The sequence below is a fragment of the Electrophorus electricus genome, chromosome 17 (assembly GCF_013358815.1).
Source record: "Electrophorus electricus isolate fEleEle1 chromosome 17, fEleEle1.pri, whole genome shotgun sequence".
Classification (NCBI taxonomy): domain Eukaryota; kingdom Metazoa; phylum Chordata; class Actinopteri; order Gymnotiformes; family Gymnotidae; genus Electrophorus; species Electrophorus electricus.
The window spans coordinates 8,467,280-8,487,825 of record NC_049551.1 but is presented as its reverse complement, the minus strand read 5'-3'; the positions used below and the strand labels follow the sequence as shown (position 1 = coordinate 8,487,825).

Sequence of the window (20,546 nt, the reverse complement as noted above, 5' to 3'; positions counted from 1 at the left end):
GACCTATGACGAATTACATGTTTACACTTCCATTGGCTGGGATGAAAACAAAATGCATCTGCAACTGTGGAATCACCAGAGGGCTCTTACCAGGGCTGCCACGTAGACTTTGTAGACAGGGTCTGCGCACACCATGGAGAGTACACTACAGCAGGACTCTACCACCACATCCCCTGAGATTTCATTTCCTGCTGCTCCAAGCCCCGCACCTATTCCGGCACCTCCGCTTGCCAATGAGCGCTCACCATTGGCCAGCAGCAGAGCACCACTCACATCATGTGACAGTCGCCTCAGTGCCATCTCTCTGATATTCCAGTTTCGGGAGAAAAGACAGCCCACCAACTCCAAACCAAACACCTGACAAGGACAGATCGCAATAATATAGAAAACTTCAACAAACACTATTAAACTGATATTTTTTGATCAAAGTCAATATTCCAAAAATATATTTATAAAAAAAAAAAAAAAAAGGTTTTACTTCATGCCACTTCCATTGAAGGGAGGAACAAATACTTATGACAAAAAAAGATGCCAACATCCTGACTCATAAATGTGACAGGAAAGTAATGTCACTACCGAAATAATGGTAAGTACAACCCCCACCCCTCAAAAAACCAAACAAATGCTTGGATCTATGAACATGGAGGTAACATCTTTCACAGCCTCAGCTCACTTTGATCCAGGGCTCAGCCAGGTCTTTATAGGTCTGTGGGATCTGCTGCACTCCATAGTGAGGCAAGGAGAAGTCTCCCTCTTGGGCCGCCCTCTGGCCTTCGGTGTGTGAGGATGATGAAGTGAATGAAGATGGCTGGCTCTGGGATCGACTTGTAGGGCTCTCCACTGCAGACGCTGGGTCATGACTGGGCAGATGACACATGGATACATTAAATATTTGCCTTGAGTTATCTGGATGGTTTCAGTTGCAAATTATATTGCAAAATTGCTATATATAATTTCATGTCTTATTCTAATACAGTTAAATAAAACTCATGAATGTTTTTAGAATTAATAATAAAGCATCAAACAGTACAAAGCTGCAGATCTCTATCACCAAGGTTGAAAGCTTCAGGTCTAACTAATTCAAGTGTACTGTGTACTGCTCTGTGAAAAATATATAAGCCACAGGAATGCAATGTAGCAGGTTATTCACTTTTTGAAGATTGCTCTTGGTTACGTGATCACCACTAGTTGCTTAGTGCAACGCTATTGCTCATCCCTTCAAAGTTTCTGAAGAGTCAATCAGAAATTGTGATTCTTCATCTGAAACACCAGCACAGGGCTTATTTATCTCAAGTAAGAATGCCCAGTATGACAGCACTAGTTTAGCTGCTCCTGGATGGTGTCACATGAACATGCTGATGCAGTCGTTGTAGTACCAAACAAACATCGACCTTTGAAATTTAAAAAGCTTTTACAAACTTTACCAAGAAACACTAGCCAGCTCAAGTGAACCAAGACACACTGAAGATGGGGGAAAAAGTGCCATCTTAATTTCAAACATATGTTTTCCATAAAATTAGAATAATTGTCATTTAAAGGAAAAAAAAACAAAACAACAACAGGGTATGGTTTCAGGCTTTTTTGTGTGGGGAGAATCCCATATCAGAGCCGCATTCATGTCCTGAGGGACGGGAGTCACTGTGTACCTGACTAGCTGCTAGCATTTCAGCCCAGGGCAGAGACACAAAACAGAAGTGGTGGCATATTGTCTAGCTCACCTAACCGCTGAGAGGAGACTGCTGCTTACAGATGCCCCTACAACAACCAGCTCCTAACAGCTACCATTGTTCCCAGCCTCACTACCTTCTACTATAAAAAGGGTTCCAAATCAAAACCAACACACAGTATGCCTTAACGAGGCATTTGTATGGAGTCCCATTTTTAATTTATACTACAGAAAAAGTGAAGGATCTTGACATTCTTAACCCCCTAATCCTTTGTAAAGCACCACTGTACTGAATACTGGTAGAGCACATTTGTGAGGGTTTGAGAGTCACTCATGCATGCTGGCAGACCCTAGCATTCCTGTGCTCCTGGTGAGGTCTGGGATTTTGAGTCATATTATGCCTGACACAAGTGGCTTGGAATGCCTCTGGAGCCCCCCAGCAGCGGCACGGGACCCATGAAAGCCTTCCGCCTGTTTGTTTTTCCATGGGACCCTTCTCTTCCTGTGTCTACGCATAGTTGCTCCTCTCAGTGCCGTGGACGCTCCTGCCGCGTTTCCTGACCCTCATCTGATTGTCTTATCTCCGAGCTTCACTGTGTGCTAAGCCTGACCTTTCACCCCCAACCACATGCAGGTGCTTCCTCCAGCACAGGGTGGAAACACCAAGCACCGTGGCCTGCTACGCTCTCGCAAACTAAAACAATAGCTGATATTCCTGGTACACTCTTTCGTGGAGGTTATATTAGAGGAATTATCCATAATTTGTGACAATCATTGTTCTGTGAAGATTAATGACTGCCAGTAAGAATCATTTTCAAACCTCTCCCTCAAAAATCACTTGACATATAACTCATTTTCCACAAAGCCTTTTTTACCTGTAAAAGTCATGAGACTTCCACTTGGCTCTACACAGAGGACAGATTAAGGGTTCATGGTTCCGCCGACATTCTTCTGCCCCTGAAAAAACAAAGAGAAACGGGCTTAATATCAGATCAAGTGTCTGGCAGGAGGTATCTTTTCAGAGCCTGTCAGTGGACAAAGCCTCATAGAGAGGACTGGCTTTTAAAAAGGCCATGCCTTGGTATGAACAAGTCTGGCATTTGATGATCCAGGCCTGCAGCAGAGAGGCTTCCCAGAGTGGGAGTGGGAAATAGCCTTGGCTGTGAGAAGATCTTAAACATCGGCTGTTGCAAGCACCACTTGCGCTTAAGAGGCGGATATTAAAGCATTATAGTGTTAATTAATAAAGTATAATTTAAAGCCAAAACTAAAAGATTTTTGATTGGGTGAGTAAAATATGGGGAATATTCATTAGGTTTAAATGGCACCAATGAAATCTATTGGTGTCCACTCAAAGCAAGGCAACACACTGCACCCCGGTGTACTGTAAAAACTACATGTCTCCTTTAGGTACTTCTGGAGTGGCCTGTTGTGAACAGAGGACTGTGTATAATGCTTGTAGACCTGCACTCACATATGGACATGCAGTGGTGGTGCAGCTTATTCCTGCATCCCTCCTCGCACACAGTCAGACTTTCCTCGTCCAGCATATCCAACAGACAGATCGGACACATCTGCTCTTCCTCGTCCTTCATACTGCAGGGGGGATAAGTGGAGCAGAGTGAATGCTTTTAAACACTGGCCTTTTCTTAAAAGACTAATGTTTCATACCAGATTTGGTAAGACATTTTATCCCCTAAAGTCGTACTTTGGGGGCTTAACTAACAACGGCGCCTAGTCTGGCTTTGGTCCCTCATATGATTGAGATGACTGCATCGCAACACATGTGCTGCACCAGACTACAAGGACTACTGAGTTTTCTTCTTTTCCTCTTAAGGCTGACAGAGGAGATTGCTATAAATGTAAAGGCAGACCCAAAAAACATCATTAATTATCTGAGCAAAACTGATTTCATGCGGAGGGCTCCTTAAAAATAGCGAAACCGTCCATCGAGACTAAAAAAAACCCCACTAAGTTGGCAGTGTGTCGTTTCATATCTAGGTAACATTTCTTTATGAAATGAACAACCCTAGCTAGTCACTTTTTCTATAAAACAGATGACATCACATTTTTGTTTCAGGTTACAAAATGCCTTAGCAGCAAAGACTTTCCACACGCTTCACCTTTTAAGGAACAAAATGAAGGGTATAAAAATGTAGAAATGATTTGTAACTTTCCAAAGTTCTAAAGAACTCCAGAAAATAAGTAACATGGTTGGACCAGGACATTCAGGAATGCCTGATCATTTCTGCACATGGCACAAAGTTCACTATATGCATATCCACCCATCTTTTCTGTTCCAGGCTGACAGCTCTCAGACCTCAATGGGCTTAAGTACCCACCTGCTCTCATTGCTGGAGGGCAAGGAGCTGGAGGTACAGCTGGTGTGAGAGTTGGACATGCGCGAAACGAACTTCTGGATGGTGTTGCGCGACGGAGCTTTGATTCTCGAGCTCCGCCGATTGTGGTACTTCTGAAATAGGCTCTCCACCTGGGCATAGAAGTCAAGGTATGAGCTGGATGATCACCGTGAGCTGACTTTGAATCTTTGGTGACTGTATCAAGTGATGGGCATAGGCTGTTGCTGAGGGGTGCTTCTCAGTTTTACCTCAAAGTTTTTGAGAGTCTTTCTCCAGAGTAGAGGGTCGGATGACTCCAGCTGGAAGACTCTCAGCATAACGAAGAGGACGTGGATGCAGAAAGTTCCTCGACCACAGCTGCACGTCTGAAGCAAAAAATCTACAGTTGCACATTTTTCCCCCCACTTTTGAGTTTGAGGTGAAAAGTAGCAGAAACCATAATGTTTATAAGCACAAGAACAGCCACGCCCACATTCTAACTCAGCTTCCAATGCACTTGAGCCATGCAGAACTAAACAACCATGTCAACCTGTTTACTTGCATGCTGGAAGCAAGAACAGATCAAAATGGTGGCTGGGTGCTGAGAAGCAAACAGCCATCCCTACATCCTACATCAGCTTCTGACTTCAGTTTAAGACCATTTCACCGTTCATATGTCTATGCTCACCTGAGGTCCAATGAACACACGGTATTTGTTGTCAGGGCTATCTCCTCCAATCAAGAAGGAGTTAGGTCCTATTTGCTGGAGCAGGTAGAGCCGGGCCCTCATGACCTTGTTGACCCTGCGATTGGTCTCTTCTGGACTGTATGGGGAGAAGCCATCGGGCGACGGAGCTCGGCGAGGGGGCGTTACCCTGCCGCTCTGGAACTACACAAACCAAAATCAAATGCTCGAGCAACACACCAAAACGATGCACACAGATCATCCTTGAAACGATTTATTCCCATTACATGAACTTGGTCACCTCGGCAATACATGTATGTGAAAATATTTCTCTCAGCTGTCATAGCTACTTTTAGATCCACTTTTAAACCCATAGCTACTTTTAGATGTGCATCTAGATCTTCTGTGTACGCAGCAACCACATGTTGGAGTACTTTGTAAGAGAGGCTCACAGGAACTGGGGATGCCCTCTTCCTGCGAAGGCCAGGAGACTCAGGCTTCCCACCGGTCTTGGCAGATGAGGAGGTGGAAGAGGTGGAGGATGAGGAGGGGCTGGGAGAGGGGCTGCGGAGGCCCCTGCTATGGGAGGAAGATGAGCCTGGACTGTCACTGCCAGCCTCGAGCGCCTGCCGACCAGCCTCGCTGCCGTCTGGCCGCAGGGGAATGGGCTTCACGACCTGCAGAAGTGCAGGGTACACTTGGTCACTACCACACACACACACACACACACACACACCCACACCCACACACACTAGGTCTACTTGAGAACAGGACCCAAAGAACAAGAATTCAATACAAGAATGGCTTTTTTGGTCCCAAAAAGCTTGTTAAAAAAAGAAGAACACACTCTCTCAGTCTGAGAGAAGAAGTAGTCCTATTTTTCCAAGTTGTTGTCAATATGGGCAATTTTGTAACATTGATAAAGCAGAATGATGAGCCATTTTTAATTCTTTAGAGAGTACACAGAGAATGCTGTAATGAAGACACTGAAGAAGGTGCCTTTGTAACAGCTGACTCTCTAAAGAACAGGGTGCATGACAATACTGGCTCCGGGACTCACATGACCCAAAAGTGGCTTGCACAGCATTCAATTCAGAATACTCATCTCTCCCCATACAGTCCAGAAGAGAGTATGCACATATGATTGTGTGTTTGGAAGCTCACGTAAAGGCTGAATCATGACAGCTTACGTGATGCTCGGTGGTAGCAATTATCTGGAAGAGAATCATCAGGAATTTGGGGTGTGTGTGTGTGTGTGTGTGTGTGTGGCAGCTCACCACAGGGCCTCTCCTGTTTCTCCTCTCCAGCCACTCATGTTTCCAGGTGGGCATACAGGTGGCCTTGAGCTTCTCCCGGATCATCCGCTCCTCCGGCCGGTCCTCTATCTTCTGCAGGCCACGCAGCGTCTCCTTATTCTCCATGTCCCGGCTACATCCAGATAAACAAGGCAGCGGTATCAGTTAACTCCACAATGAAAGGGCAACTTCTGGAAATTCATAAATTTCCAAAATCCTGTGCACATCTTCATGCAGAGTAGACACAAGCACAGTGAGGACTTCCATTCTAAAAAGGTCTCTTATTCCTGGAGCAAAGGTCACTCAGGAGATGAACAGCACGGGAAAATCTCCATCAGCATGACAGTCTAATGAAGAGCGAAGCTGAGCGAGGAGAAGAAATGTAGTTTGCCCTTATGTCTCCCTCGCGAGACTCAGGCAGTCATAGTGCTTCAGAACAAACAGTCTGCTTTGTAGCAGAGGATGTTATGATAAGGTTCCTGAGCAGTATAATCTCCTAACATTTACAGTACATCACCCAAACGCACCCTGACAGCAGTGCCCATCTCTTCCCCCCCCCCACAGTGAATGAGTCCTTTTGACAAATTAAACTCCCAGTGCTTATAAAAGACAGCGAACAGAATTCGGCCTCAGAAAGAGCAGAGGCCAGTGCAGGCGGGGGAGGAGCCCAGCCGCACTGGCCTCTGGCTCAGGGTGAGTAAGAACAGATCTGTGGGACAGGGCGGTTAGTGTTTCTGGAGCTTTGGTGAGCTGGCCTCCTCACCTCCCCTGATGCCTGTCCTCAGACAGAAAGTGCTGTATCACTTACACGCCCAAGATGAAAACAAACTAAACTGTTTTTGAGAAAGTAGTTACTAGGGTGCAGGCGGTATGGTCCTGCAAATACCATCTGAAAGGTAGAATTTTTTTTTTTAAGGCCGCAAGGGAAAGATACTAATACCCATTTTCAAAGTAACGCTTGCATGAAAACTTCATGTTAGAGATTACTGATGATAAAAATCAAAATTGCAGGTTTTAAGTCTCATTAAATCAATTATGTCTGACTAACTGGTGGTGGGAAAATCCCTGACCAGCTTGGCAGATAAAGAAAGGGACCTCACCACCTATTTGGCTCCATTTGCCCACATGTGGTGGGGCAGCGAGGGGCAGACCAAGGGCAGCTTGCATCCTTAATTAAGTGCAGAATTGGTGGTGGACGGCCCCTCTGGCCCCCTTCACCTACTCAATAAAGGGCTGCGCAGAAATAACAAAAGCAGGCAAGAGGAAGTCAGAGCTTCCTTTGCTCGTCACTGCCCTGCATGTAGTCAAAATGCCACACATCATGGAGGAAGAGAGCCCCAGTTCTGACAACTGCAACAGCAGCTAGTCGGGCAGGAGCTACTTTTTTTTTTTTTTTTTTTTTAAATGTACTAACTTGAAAAACAAGTCAGAGTTTAGGACGAAATCAACAGTTCTGATTTGAGATATTTACACGGCTGCATGAAACTGGAGATTCAATTCATCTTTATATATGAATATGAGCTCTTAATAAAAAGGAGACGATGCCAAATGTGTTTTAAAAAACGCAAAACAAAATAAAGAAGTGGGGAAATCCCACGCTCAAATCGAAACAGCTAAAGCTTAATGTTTCTTTAGAAATTTTTTTGGGGGAAAAAAGCAGACACTTGGCTTGTAAAGCATTTGACCCTTTTATTATTGCATACAGTGTGAGAACTGCAGAAGGGGCCTTAGACATCTCCACAGCAAGCACAAAGTGGGACTGTTAGTAGTCTAGAGACAACCAACAGCACCTTTCACTTCCAGTACAAGTGGAGTTAGCTGCAATACACAGAGTGCAAAGCAAACAAGCCGAAAGGTTCCCTCTCCCTCCGGCTCCACTCAGCCACGCTGAAACCAGATAGCAGGAGTTTACCATTTTTACTTTGAACGAAAAAAGTTGGCGGTGACCAACCCTTGCGTCTCGGATAACAGCTATCCCACAGTGCCATGGGCCAGGAACAAAGGGGCATTGTGGGCCATGCAGGTGGGACGGGGAAGAGCCGTGGGCTGGGAATCCAGTTCAAACCTCGGCGTAAGCTGAGACTGCGCCTCTCTCCCTCTCTCTCTCTCTCTCTCTCTCTCTCTCTCTCCCTCTCTCTCTCTCTCTCCCTCTCTCTCTCTCTCCCTCTCCCTCTCTCTCCCTCTCCCTCTCTCTCTCCCTCTCTGTCCGTCTCTGTCTGTCTCTGTCCCACACACACACCCATTCTCACGGGCCACACCGCTCCCAACTCTCAGGTTACTGTTCACATAATCAGTGGCTCTTTGCTGGAGGGGACAGTGGAGTCAGTGGCGCTCTGCATAATGACGAGAAGTGCTTACCAGCCTCGCATACACACTCAGACTTACGTTACAGGCTCTGAACACAGACGCAAGCACAAAGGCTCCAGGACAACTAAACAAAATCATAAATGTAAAATGGGTCAATGGAAAGAAAATTGAAATTGAACAGGATGTAAACCACCCAGCAAATATTTATTACATCTAAAACGTATATTAGAATCTTTATGTCGTCCTGAAACTGGGCAAGGCAAAAAGAGCAGGTGTGTTGTGAAATCTTAACCAGACACACTTGGCTTAAATGCAGACTCAAGCTTCTGTCAGTGAAAGGTCTTTCCAGCTATGAGGAAACATACTAGGAAAACAAACTCATAGCAGAAAATATGCACTAAATCACTGTACAGAGCAGATTATGCCAAGCAGAACACAAAGATCAGTAAGCATACACGATGTCCGCGCACAGTGCAGAACATTCTCACTTGGATCATTGTGTAGTGTTTCACTGTGCTTCAGCTTGTAGAGGGGAGTGCACCCTATAAAACCCTGGTTTCACTGGCTGCACTGGTTAAATGCTTAAGGTTGGGTAGCCATGTTTTAGATCACGTGTTTGAAATGTTTGCTTTAGCACACCTTAAACCAGAAACAATGAAAAATGTGTCAGCTGCCATATAAATTAACATGATGACATGCTGTAGTAGTTCAATAACCAAATATTGATTAGTTTAAAGGTTGACCCACCCTCAACCCCACCTTCTGCCACACCAAAAAAGGTCATCCGAGACCTGCACTTCATTCTGTGTAAACATAGCATCTTGCACTTCAAATGAACAAGCAGGGAACAGAGGTACACAACAAACAGAGAGGCGGCGCGAGCATCTCAAAGGCAACGACAAGTCTACACATAACGAGCCCCCCTGAGACCGCCCTGGCCTCCCGCAGTCTTGAGGGAGAGTGGAGGCCTTATGCAATGTGAACAGATTGCCCATCAAACGGTCGGGTTTTTATGCAGAAGTGAGCTTTTCGTCGGGAAAGGCTGTGCTCGAAATGGGGAGACAAATCTTTTTGGAATTTCCAGGTGAATCAAGGCCTAGCATTACTGGGCTAGAGAGTAAGAGCCATTGTTTAGGGTCAGTTTACATATACCTGAGACCTTCAGAGTGAGCACTAGTAAGCAACAGTTAAGATTTATGCGTGTTGTAGAAAGAGGGTTTAGAAAAGAGGGAGTAAGTGCATCAGACAGGCTCTGAAGGGGAATTCTGCTGAACTCCTATCTGCTGCATCAGGTACCCCCTCCACACATATTTGCCTCTGTGCAAGGGTGGATCTCGTGAGAAGGGGAATTTGCTCTTTATCTAGAGAGCACCAACCTTGGCAAAACTGCAGGAAAGTCAACAAAAAAGGGCAATGGAGCAGGAGAAAAGAAGAGTTGGCTGCGTATGATCAAAAAGCCAGATTAAGAGAAATGAAATCTTAATTCCTGGTGCTATAATAATTCAAAAGCCCAGTGGGGGGGGGGATGGCTATTCAGAGGCCAGTGTGAGCCTAATGCACACTTCCTCTCCTCATCTCCTGTTGAGAGTGCATGTACGTCACATGCCGTTGCATCTTCCTCTGCCTGCTGCTAAAAACCCATCCAATATGGGTCTCTTCCAGCTGCCTTTAAAAGATACATGTTAGTTAGTTGGCAGTGCTTAAAACTACACAACCGCCCTGCCAATTAATATAAAAAGCATGATGAATAATAAGAAGGACAAGCATGGTTGAAGGCCTTCAGTGTGAATACCTTCTGTACCAGCTGAAGCAAATCAGGTTCATCATGCGATGTAGAAACGAAACTATCAAATGATAAACAGGATCTGCCTGACAAAATGACATGGCTATGTAAAATCTGTGAGAAGCTACCTCTGTCACACCCAAGGAAAATATGTAACCATAACAGGACCCATCAGATGCCAAGACCAGAGCTCAGGCGCTTTCCATGCAGGTTTAATTCGGACTACAAAACCACAACTATTGAAGAGTGCATTTTTTGGTTTGTTTTTTGATAAAAAAAAAAAAAAAAAACCTTTTAAATGTATATGCATCATTTTCTGTTTAGACAGTAAAATAATTAGCCAAACCATAGCAACGCCACTAACCTCTAAGGAATCACATAACGCAGTTCACATATATTCCATCTTTAGGCTGCATGTGGAGAACTCTACATCATTACAGGAGAACTCTACATCATTCTGTATGTTATCAACACTAATGTTATTTTTAGTGCCTTTTAAAGCACTGGATAAATTAAGCTCTTGCAGGCTAATAGCGTGTGTCCTTATAGCCAGCAGGCTTTGACTCATTTCTAGAATAAATGTGTGAACTGGATGTGACTCCAGGCTCTAAACAGCCTGCACTTGATGGCAGAACTCTGCAAACAGCTTTTATTTTGGGGGGAAATCCGAGACTCCCCATATCTTTATAAATTTCTCCATTTAGATGCAGCAAAAGCCAAGGAAGTGCTCTTGCACAGTCGTGAGCAAGAGAAACTCTGGTCCCACATACGGGATGGGAGAGCAGAGAGTGTGCATACACTCTTTCACAAACTTTTCTCCAAGCTATAAAATTCAACATGTCACTTTTTCCTAAAAAAAAATAACCAGCTCTGTGTTTTCCTGGCTGGCTGGCACAGGTGTGGCAGACAGGGATGGAAGGCATGCACTCTGTGCAGCCTGTGTGACCCACTGCTTCAGCTCTGCTATGTGGCTGGAATGCAGAGGAACTTCCTCTCCTACCCAGTGTACACACCCAGCGCACAGCGCCCCCCAGGATTGGAGAAGGGATGTCCCCACCATCGCCACACCCACCGGCTGTTCACAGCAGGGGCAGCGTCGATAACCTCTCCCTCACACTCATTCTTTGGCTCAAAAACTGGCCAACTAGCACACCGCATGCAGACTCAGGAGAAGAGAGCAAATCTGGCTGTTGACATTACAGTACAACGCTCCTCCCCTTTCAAAATGTCCACAAACACAAAAAAGAAGTGCGGCTAAGGAAGTTTAAGTGCAGGGATAACAAAGAGCTGCCCTGGCTGTCCCCTTACACTTTCTCCCAGACTGCTACATTTACCTCCCCCTACAATACACACAGTTCCAGTGTCAGAGCAATTGAGCCAAGAGAGCCGATGAACAGGCATACAGGCAGTCCATTAATGGCCTGATAGCCATGGCACAGTAAGTGGGTCAAGGACTCCTTATGACACACAGACGCACACGCGCACACACACACACACACACACACACACACACACACACACACACACACACACGGCAGGCATCAAAGAACACTGTAATCATATAGTGTACAGATCATCTAGAGATTAACTAGGGTTTGGTCATCTTTGGAGTGTGGGACTGCTTAACATGCCAAGCAGCTATAAAACAGCCAAAATAACTACCGACCTAATCTGTATGTGAGGTGATCAAGGCCTGATCTGAAAAAACCTGGCAACTAAACGGCACCTCAAATTCAGCACAGGACACGGGCAATGTGGGTTGGACCCTCAGATCTTCTGAATGCCCGCCCCCCGGGGCATTACACCTTTGAGCAAAAAAATTAAGGCCACTATGCATGATGGCTGCTGACCCCTGGCGCCCCGGGCCCCTTAAGGCTCCCATCAGAAGCAAGCAAAAATCAAAAGGGAGCTGCGGTAGGAAACTCCACCTCAGGGAAGAAGACCGTAATTCTAAAGTGACAGGTGAGTGATAAGAAAAGGGATTTTGGATGTACACTGATGGTATCCTCCTGGTATTGTCATACAATTAACATCGCAATGTCACAATGACACAAAAACTAAGGTAACGGAACAAGAGCCATGTTTCATTTTCACCTTAACACATGCCATTAAATACACCTTAAGGTCAGAACACAACAGGCTTCCAGTCACACATCTAGTTGCCATACCAGTGATATGGCCTGCTGTGCACCCAGCCTTATCAATGTGGACCACTCGCACATGATGGGTTAAACATTTACTTTACACAGAATGAGCAGAGAAGTGCTGGGAAGTTCAAACCCCAAGGGTAACCGAAGATCAAACAGCTAAGACGAAATAAGAGTGTCTATTTATAAACACGTTCCTCTTGACAACTGTGGTTAGACCGTACAAGTTAATCAAAGACTACAGCAGTAATGGACACACTACCATAAAGCCCAAGAAAGCATTCCACAGTCATCAAATCAACATGAGCTTCAGGTAACACATCTGTGTGTGCAAAACAATAAGTTGATTTGATGAGTTGTGGTGGAGGTGGTTTGGAAACACAGGGAGGGACTCTAGACTGTGGTGAGCAACTGTCCTGATCAAGATCTCCTGGCTGGAGATGTGATCTTCATCCCAAGTGCATATCAAGATGCTCTCTCCGATTTGAGCTGACAGGAACACAACAGCGGAGTTCAAAAGCCCACAGGATTCATCAGGCAATAAAGGCAAAAGCACCTCTGCCCCAAAGACAGAGGAGATTACAGGAGGCAGAGTGGGAGAGAGAGTCCAAACTGGGGAGGAACATGGCCAGACTATAACGGTAACAATGCGGCCTGTTCCATTTCTCCATCAATTACCACCATAAAGTGCAATGCATTTCAGAATTCCAAAGAAATGAGAGAGATTCAATTCATGAGAGAATCTGGGCCAACTCTGCAGGGAATCACATGCCTGGCCTCCTCCAGAAATGAATGGAGAGAGCCCCCCCCCACACACACACACGCACGTACACACACAGAGTTGAAAATTAAGTCAATATTTAAGCTGTCCCTTCCCTACACATGAAAAACAAGAATGAACGTTCAAAATTATACCAAATAATATTAGTTAGATCTAGGTTGATTGGACAAGTTAATAGCAAAAAGTTAGGCATCACTGTTAAACTCAAATGCAATGCTGAGAAGCCTCTGCCCAAGATTAGTGAATAATGCTCACTAGACAAAAATACTCAAAAATAATGCTCAAGTACTCTTTAGCTAGTTTTTTTTAACTCAGGAAGTCACCCTGAAATATTATGATGTTGCCATTCATAGCAAAACACTGGCTGGCCACATCCCACATCATATGTGGGGCAAAAACACAGCCTATGTGAGCTCGAACCATTTCCAGCAAAGGAAAAATACACTGCACAAAGAGCAAAGAGACGACGGAAGGGCTGAAGACAAGAGGACAAGGAGGAGCCAAGTGGCATGACAGCAGATGGAAGAAAAAGCTCTGTTTAGACAGCAACCTCTTAAAGCCCAAGAATGCACTTTGTATCTTAAAAAACAAAACAAAAAAAAACCACTTTCTGTAAGAATTGTAAGCAACGGGCCAGTAGGAGATTAACACACAATGCTGTTAAATCTTAGCAGTCCATCTTCCTCAGAACGCACTTGTGCTTACTACATCATTTATTATTACTACTAGATCGCGACACTTAAGAGGAATGATGTTGCAAGAGTTCTCTTATAAAAACAAAAAAGAAAATCTGTGCATCCAGCCTTAATACTGCTTTCAACCAGAAGAAGAATGTCACGTGAGACGAAACTTGACCTCGAAAGAACAGAGCAAGGCAAAAGGGAAAGGGAGTGCGGAAGAGTGTCCTGCGAGCCAGGCCGAGGCCGTTGCCACGGAGGAACTCGGAGGAGAGACAAGGTGTGGCTAGGCAAACTCCTCCAAAGGCTGTCCAAAGTTGGACTGCACTGTAGCAGAGGGCAGGCTGGTAGAGACCGCAGAGGCCTGCAGGGTGGTTGAGGGCAGGCCGTTCCCTCTCGCTGACTCTCTGCGAGCTTTGAGCCGCAGACTGGGAGTGCAGCGCCATGACGTCACAACGGCAGCCTGTGTGCCGCCCTGCATGTGGCACAAGCCCCATGCAGCATGTATTTATGTGGCACGCCAACCAATCAGCATTCGCTCCACATTTAGGAGGCAGCTTCTCCGTGGAGGGCTCACATTACCCATACACTGTCCCTTGGAGGAGGTCGGAGGACTGGAGATCAATCCAGGTTTCCCATGCTGTTACAACTTGCAGTTTGTCAATGGCTAAGACTGCAGGGTTGAGGGTGTTTGGGGAACTACTACAGTGTTAATAGGGCAGATTAATTTGATTCAACCTCAGGATGACCAGAAGCCACAAAATGTTTGCTAAGGAGGAGCCAACTATATCATGGGGCCCCGATCCTCAATCATGTGAACCTATGACAGTACATCACACTTGTTACTGTGGTTAGGCCCCATGGGCTGAAAATATCACTTCAGTTTCAGTTCCTACAATTCCTGTAATTACAGCTACAGATCTCCCATGCATTCTAACCTGATACTGGACTTGCTGTGTCTTGATAGAGTTAATGTCTTTCAAAAGCCCATTGTCTTTCATATGTCTGCCAGTGTGTGTACATGCTACGCATGTGTGTAGGAGTTTCATTATAACAGCGTAATATGCATACCACTGTTTAACAATGGTTCTTCTATTAGGCCATCAAGGTCTGGTCTGTTGCGTACAGTATAGCAACTGCAGTCAAATCAGTCCCTTTCTGGACTACACTAAAAGGCTGTAAAAAGTACACTATATATGGAGGTTCTTCAGATTGTCTAAACACTTCTCTAAAATCAGCAGCCACTCATTTTAGAAACACAAAAGCCTCCCTGACACCTCATATAGGCAAAGCCATTTTTTCTCTCTCCCCGTTTTGCAAAGAAACTTTTCATGCATTAACTTCCACCAGTTACTCATCATGCACCATTAGTGAAGCATGCAGTTCTGGGATGCGACCAGTCTTAAATGTGCATGCCTGTGTCATGTGTAAGCACAGAGGGCACCCAACGAAGGGCCCTCTACAAGGCACGTTGTTTTAACTAGTAATGTGGGCCTGATTAATCGGGGACCCATGTGTTTACTTCTCACATGTAATCTCTAGCTAGCCTCATCCTTCTGCTAACCAAACAGAAATGGGGGTTGGGGGGGGGGGGGGACCCCTGTGCCTCCTGAGAGGGCCTAATGGGGATGGAAATATCCAGGCCTTTGTTGCCTGCATCCGGGCGTGAGTGTCCGGCTAACCCCAGGCTTTAAACTGGCCTTTTCTGGTGACTATGAAGAGGCCACTGCTGGCCTTTCACAATGAGAGCAAACATCTCTACGCACCAACCCTGGCTACATTTATAGGCTAGACATTTGCCTTCTAACCCAATAATTCTGCTGAGTATTAGAAAATAGCTAGAAACACTTTATTCTGTAAAACTAATACTGAGATATTTGTTAGCCAAGAGATAAAAACATACCAAATTTATGAGGCTCATAAGTTGGGTATTTTCTGGTGTGTTGTAGATGAATAATATGTACAGTGTGTTGTCTTGTACCTATAGCTTATGGTCTTTGTGGCCTTGGTGGTCATTATACAGGTGGGTATTTCCCGGTGCCTTGAAAGGGCGCCAGTTTAATCTACAACCCACTTCTAAATCATATACAAAAGTACACAAACTGTAAAAGGCCAAGTATTTTTACACAAGGTAAGGAGAGATAAAAAGGTAGCTTCTGACTCCCATGCATAGGATTCAATTTCAGGACATTCTTGCCCTTGCCTGCCTAGCAACAGTACACTTGACACATCAGCAACCCTTTGGAACAGCTCATAATGAACATTTGCTTGTAGCATTCATAGAAACTTTATATATAACCTGGAGCCTGTGCAAGGAAGGTTATGCAAGAAACTGCGAAATGCAAGAATGCAAGAAACTGGTAAAGCTTTCAGAACAATAGCACACTGCCATAAAAAAAACAAAAAACAAAAACATATTGGTGGAAGCCAATATGCTTAGAAAAGTTACCAGGAACTGGCAGGAACTTTGTCTTCACCAAATCCCAAAATTTTATTCCCAAGCACTGAAGTGCCACATGTCACACACAAATGTCATTGACTCACTGGATATATTTGCCATGATGGCATTCAATAAAATCCACCCTCCCACCCGAACATTCTTCATACCATATCAGTTTCTAAAGCATAGGCTTCCCAAGGGAGCAGCAGCGACATGCGGCATGTTTGAGTGCCGAGTTTAAGGCAGTCGGGCCGGCACCCTCCACTCTGGCTACCTAGGCACTGAAGTCAGCACTGAAGTCATTCTGTCCGTTTTGGGAGGGTCAGTTTTATGCAGTCAAGTCTGTCAGTCATCTTTTGCAAGCATGGTGGTGGTGAGACTCATGCAGTGTTTCTCTAGTCATTATAAGAGCATAACAGGGAGAAAAACCAAATCCATTTCCTTTGTAGCAAAGTAACATTTGTTCATAATGCATACAGTACATTTTACCATACAACATTACAAAAAAGTAACAGTACACCAGATCACAGACTTGACAAGTCATAAAGACAGCTACAGTAACACAATCAGTAAAATCAGTGTTATTGGTTACCCAATAACACTGCATCAGTTATACTATTTATATTTTAAATTTCTCTCTTCAGGCATATAAAACCTCATCTCTATTTATACACTTATTTCAAAAGCAAAGAATAAGAAGTGTGGGAGGACTGCAGTCTGTAGAGAGATTGTTAGATGTGTAGTAATTGTAAACATCAGATATCTGACAATAACTATGCCTTGACCTGATAGTAAAAGAAGAACCTAAAACTCAAGGAAATGAACATCCTACACGCCTCAGAAATATACATTCTGTTCCAAGAAAACCCAAGAACTATCATATGACTAATCAGATTTTTTCAGTTAAAGAAGAACTTTGCTTTAATGCATTCAGCAGTATTAACCCACACTCAAACCACCTACAGTTTGATTCTCACTGCTGTGAGATAAAGGTATTTCACTTGAATAGATGAAAGACCAGCAAGATTTTACTTTGCTGGGGAGGTATCTTATCCTGCATCTGCCTGTCTGCCTACTGTAAACCAGAGTGTCAGAAGTCCTGCCACATCCGCTGGAAATCCAAACAAATTAATTCTGATCCTGTGGGCTGGGGAACACCCAGTGGAGCCACACCAACCGAGTCCACTTTACAGGAAACTTTAGTCTCCATTGCTAGTGCTGCAGCTGTTTCACAAGTGTAGTCCATCCATTGCTAAATAATCAGCTGACAAAGGTTAAGAAATTCAACCCACATAAAATCACATTATAAAACAACAACAACAAAAAAAACCCACACAACACTGTTTTTGCAATCGTCTTAGAGCTCAGATCATAGTATAATTTTGAAAATGGCCAGGGAACAACCAGAACAAGTGCCCCTTAATGCCCACTTTGAAATGGATCTTTTTTAAATTTCCAGACCAGGACTTGTTTTCATGGAATTTGGGCAAAGGCATTTCATAGAAACTTTAAGTGCAATAGCCTTGCGTGGTCAAATGAAACCTGACCATCACTTGACAACCCATACAGTGATCAAAGGCTTACCCTTCAAAGAAAAAAAGCAGTCCAGACCTCTGAATAACATATTCTTTTTAAAGCTATGGCAACCTGATGATGTGTCCAAATAGCATACTTCTTTTGATCTCACCGCAAGTAGACAACAGCAGTTGCGTTCAGCACTAACACTAGAGTACATACAATTGGTGAACATCTGCTTTTGAAATCTTCTCAACACCTGTCTTGAAAAAAGCTTCCAACACACCGTGACATTTGGTTGGTTTGTGTGTGTGTGGGGGGGGGGGGGGGTGCATGGTATAGGAACAAAAGCGTGTGATGCTCCTCTTCTCACCTGAGGGGATGCCATGGTAAATGTATCAAGGCGCTGACGCAAAACGAACTGCTCTGACTCAGATTCCCCTTACTTCCATAACATGCGAACATGAAGAAAAAAAAAACGAAAACAACTCGTCTTCTTAAAAAGATAAAGTCACGGAACAAGTAGAAAACCTGCAATCTGACGCAGAGAAAAGAGAATGATGATTCTTTTTACACAGCTTAGTGGGACAATTCATAAAAATAAATAAATAAATAAATTAATTAATTAAAAATAATTCAAGAAATTAGAATATTAACAATATACAAAACCCATGAAGGAGAGCTCCTGGGAACTGTTTTTTGGAATACGTCTTTTCCTCAGTGGCTTACCAAATGCCATTATCCTACACAACAAACCCCCGAGAACAGCATACAGCTTTTTTGAGCCATGTCTTCATTTTTTTAGTGTCCTATTTATTCCTCATATTGTGTAGTCCCAAAAGCAAACAGCTCATATGGCAACAAACCCTTCACTCACCCTTCTCTCAAAAACCCCTTAAAAATCATTTTAAAACTATCCTTCATCCCAACATACACCACACTTCCAGAAATGGCTATCCTATGCACTGATCTGTGAACCACTTCTTCAACACTGTTTAACTGGGCCTTTCCTTTTAAGGAAAAGTTAGCAGGGGGCCATAATTTTAAGCAACCTACAGTAAACAAGGCTGAAAATAAGTTGCCCACCTACATTTTTGCTGCCCTAGAGTAGACAATCAACAACGACATTCTAAAACATAACTTGAATTCCAAATCCCGTCTTCATGGCATTTGCATCAAGAAAGCCATTATGTCACACAAAGGCAGATTGTTACAGGAAAAACACTAGAAATTGCATAAATATGGTTTGAAGCAGCACTGAAATATGCAACAGATACACTACTATAACTGTGTTAGAGATATTACTGTTAATACTTTGCACTTGTGGTGGACAATTAAAGCAGTAAAGTCTCAACAAAAAGTAAAAAGGCATACATGTACATTAATTGATTCACATCTCATATTGAAGCTAGTAAAAACAGCAGCAAAAACAAAACATTAATTTTGGTCTCAAGTGAGTTAGAAAGTCTACAACGACTTAGGCACAAATTAGTTATTTTAGTATCACTGTCCACGACAAACTAAATGCAATGTACAACCAAGCACAAGAAATCCTTTTGAATCATTCTCTAATAATGGCATCTCTCCATGTATTGAGCTACGCAATATGAAATACAACTAACAGCTTCTCATACTGTAGGTAACAATACCGATAAACAAAAGGCTAGTTACATACTCTACTAGATCAGACAAAACAAAGTAGACTAACGTTAATTAAATCTGCAAAAGGCTCTCTCATATGATAAGAGACGTGCACGTCTCTTACTAAACTGCCCTATACATTTAGCGATGCTAGGAAGCTTCACTTTCAGAAAAGCGAAGTTAATCATATCAGTTCATTTAAAGGAAAAACAAGTGGGATGCAAATTTGTGCATGTGTGATTATCCCGCCTATGTTTGCACTAGCAAGTTTTCTGCTGCCATAGTACACCATGCTTATTAGACGTCTTCAAATTTCTTTTCAGTGCCATTTCCTAATGTCCAGAGTGAACACCGAGTGAAGAGAAGACTGATATCTACGTTTGAGTTCACTCGAGCCACAGCCAACGCATCAGGAAGTCAGAGGACATTCGAAGCTCCCCTTGCAGCTTGACGTTTGCCAAACACGTCGTTCGTTGTCACGTTTCTACTACCGGTATATTTCGTCTATAAAGGAAAATTGCCACTTAAACCCTTACCTATGTTGTGTAAAATTCACTTCCACTGAAGTTCCGGTAGCAGCATTATCAGCACTGAGATGGTCGCTGCTGTTTTTAAAAGAAGTTTTCAACAATTCCTGAGCTGCAGAAGCCAAACTATTGCTTGTTTTATCAATGAAGGGATGTTCAGTTAGTGAATTGCTTTGTTGAATATGATGAGTTTGCTGTAACAAAGTAGCCTGGACCGCACCAGGCGAGGAAGCGGACAAGAAGTGCAGCTGCGCTGATATCGGAGCTGTCCCGGTCTCCGGAGATAGGAGCAGAGCCTCGGTTTTGTCCAGATCCACACTTCTCACTTTCCGCAGCTCTTTACGTCTCCATTGTGAATTTTCTCCCGCATTTCTCTTCGCCTTCCCTGGACTGCTCGAAAAACCAGAAATACTGGAGCTTCCCTGAGGTCCGTTTCCAACGTTATTTGAATCTAATAATCTTGACGACGAGGTCCGGCTCCCCGCCGTCGCCATTTTCTGTACTGAGTTTTGCCACTTAATAGGTTGTATGGGAGAGGGAGTGGAGGGATTTGGGGGAGGGGCAAGGGGAGGAGCCAAAGCACCCTCTCCTGTTGGCATGCGTTCGTAAAATGACTAGATACGTTTGCACGCAAAATGTTCACTGACAAAGTTTCAGGTATGCCCATATTCATATAACTGTAAAATACAATCTGTGTCGCATATAAATGATATAAAATATGCAAAAATACACTATAGGCCTAA

General features: G+C 44.0%; 1 protein-coding gene across 4 annotated transcripts in view; it reads right to left on the bottom strand.

The window, feature by feature from the left end:
* map3k1 (mitogen-activated protein kinase kinase kinase 1, E3 ubiquitin protein ligase) overlaps positions 1 to 20,338 on the bottom strand; it is a 30,254-nt gene extending 9,916 nt beyond the window's left edge. Inside the window, exons 1-11 of one of the 4 annotated variants that reach the window (XM_035535327.1) lie at positions 18,365 to 19,224; positions 18,009 to 18,173; positions 5,968 to 6,118; positions 5,143 to 5,367; positions 4,694 to 4,894; positions 4,275 to 4,391; positions 4,009 to 4,157; positions 3,141 to 3,262; positions 2,542 to 2,623; positions 674 to 860; positions 91 to 357 (exon numbers count right to left, since the gene is read on the bottom strand). In XM_035535327.1, the coding sequence (XP_035391220.1) occupies positions 91 to 357; positions 674 to 860; positions 2,542 to 2,623; positions 3,141 to 3,262; positions 4,009 to 4,157; positions 4,275 to 4,391; positions 4,694 to 4,894; positions 5,143 to 5,367; positions 5,968 to 6,118; positions 18,009 to 18,100 (1,593 nt within the window). In that variant the 5' untranslated portion in view covers positions 18,101 to 18,173; positions 18,365 to 19,224. Of the gene's footprint in view, positions 1 to 90; positions 358 to 673; positions 861 to 2,541; positions 2,624 to 3,140; positions 3,263 to 4,008; positions 4,158 to 4,274; positions 4,392 to 4,693; positions 4,895 to 5,142; positions 5,368 to 5,967; positions 6,119 to 18,008; positions 19,225 to 19,812 lie in introns of those variants that run through there. The other 3 variants (XM_035535328.1, XM_035535324.1, XM_035535325.1) reach the window with 3 other exon arrangements.
* Between the last annotated feature and the right edge of the window lie 208 nt (positions 20,339 to 20,546).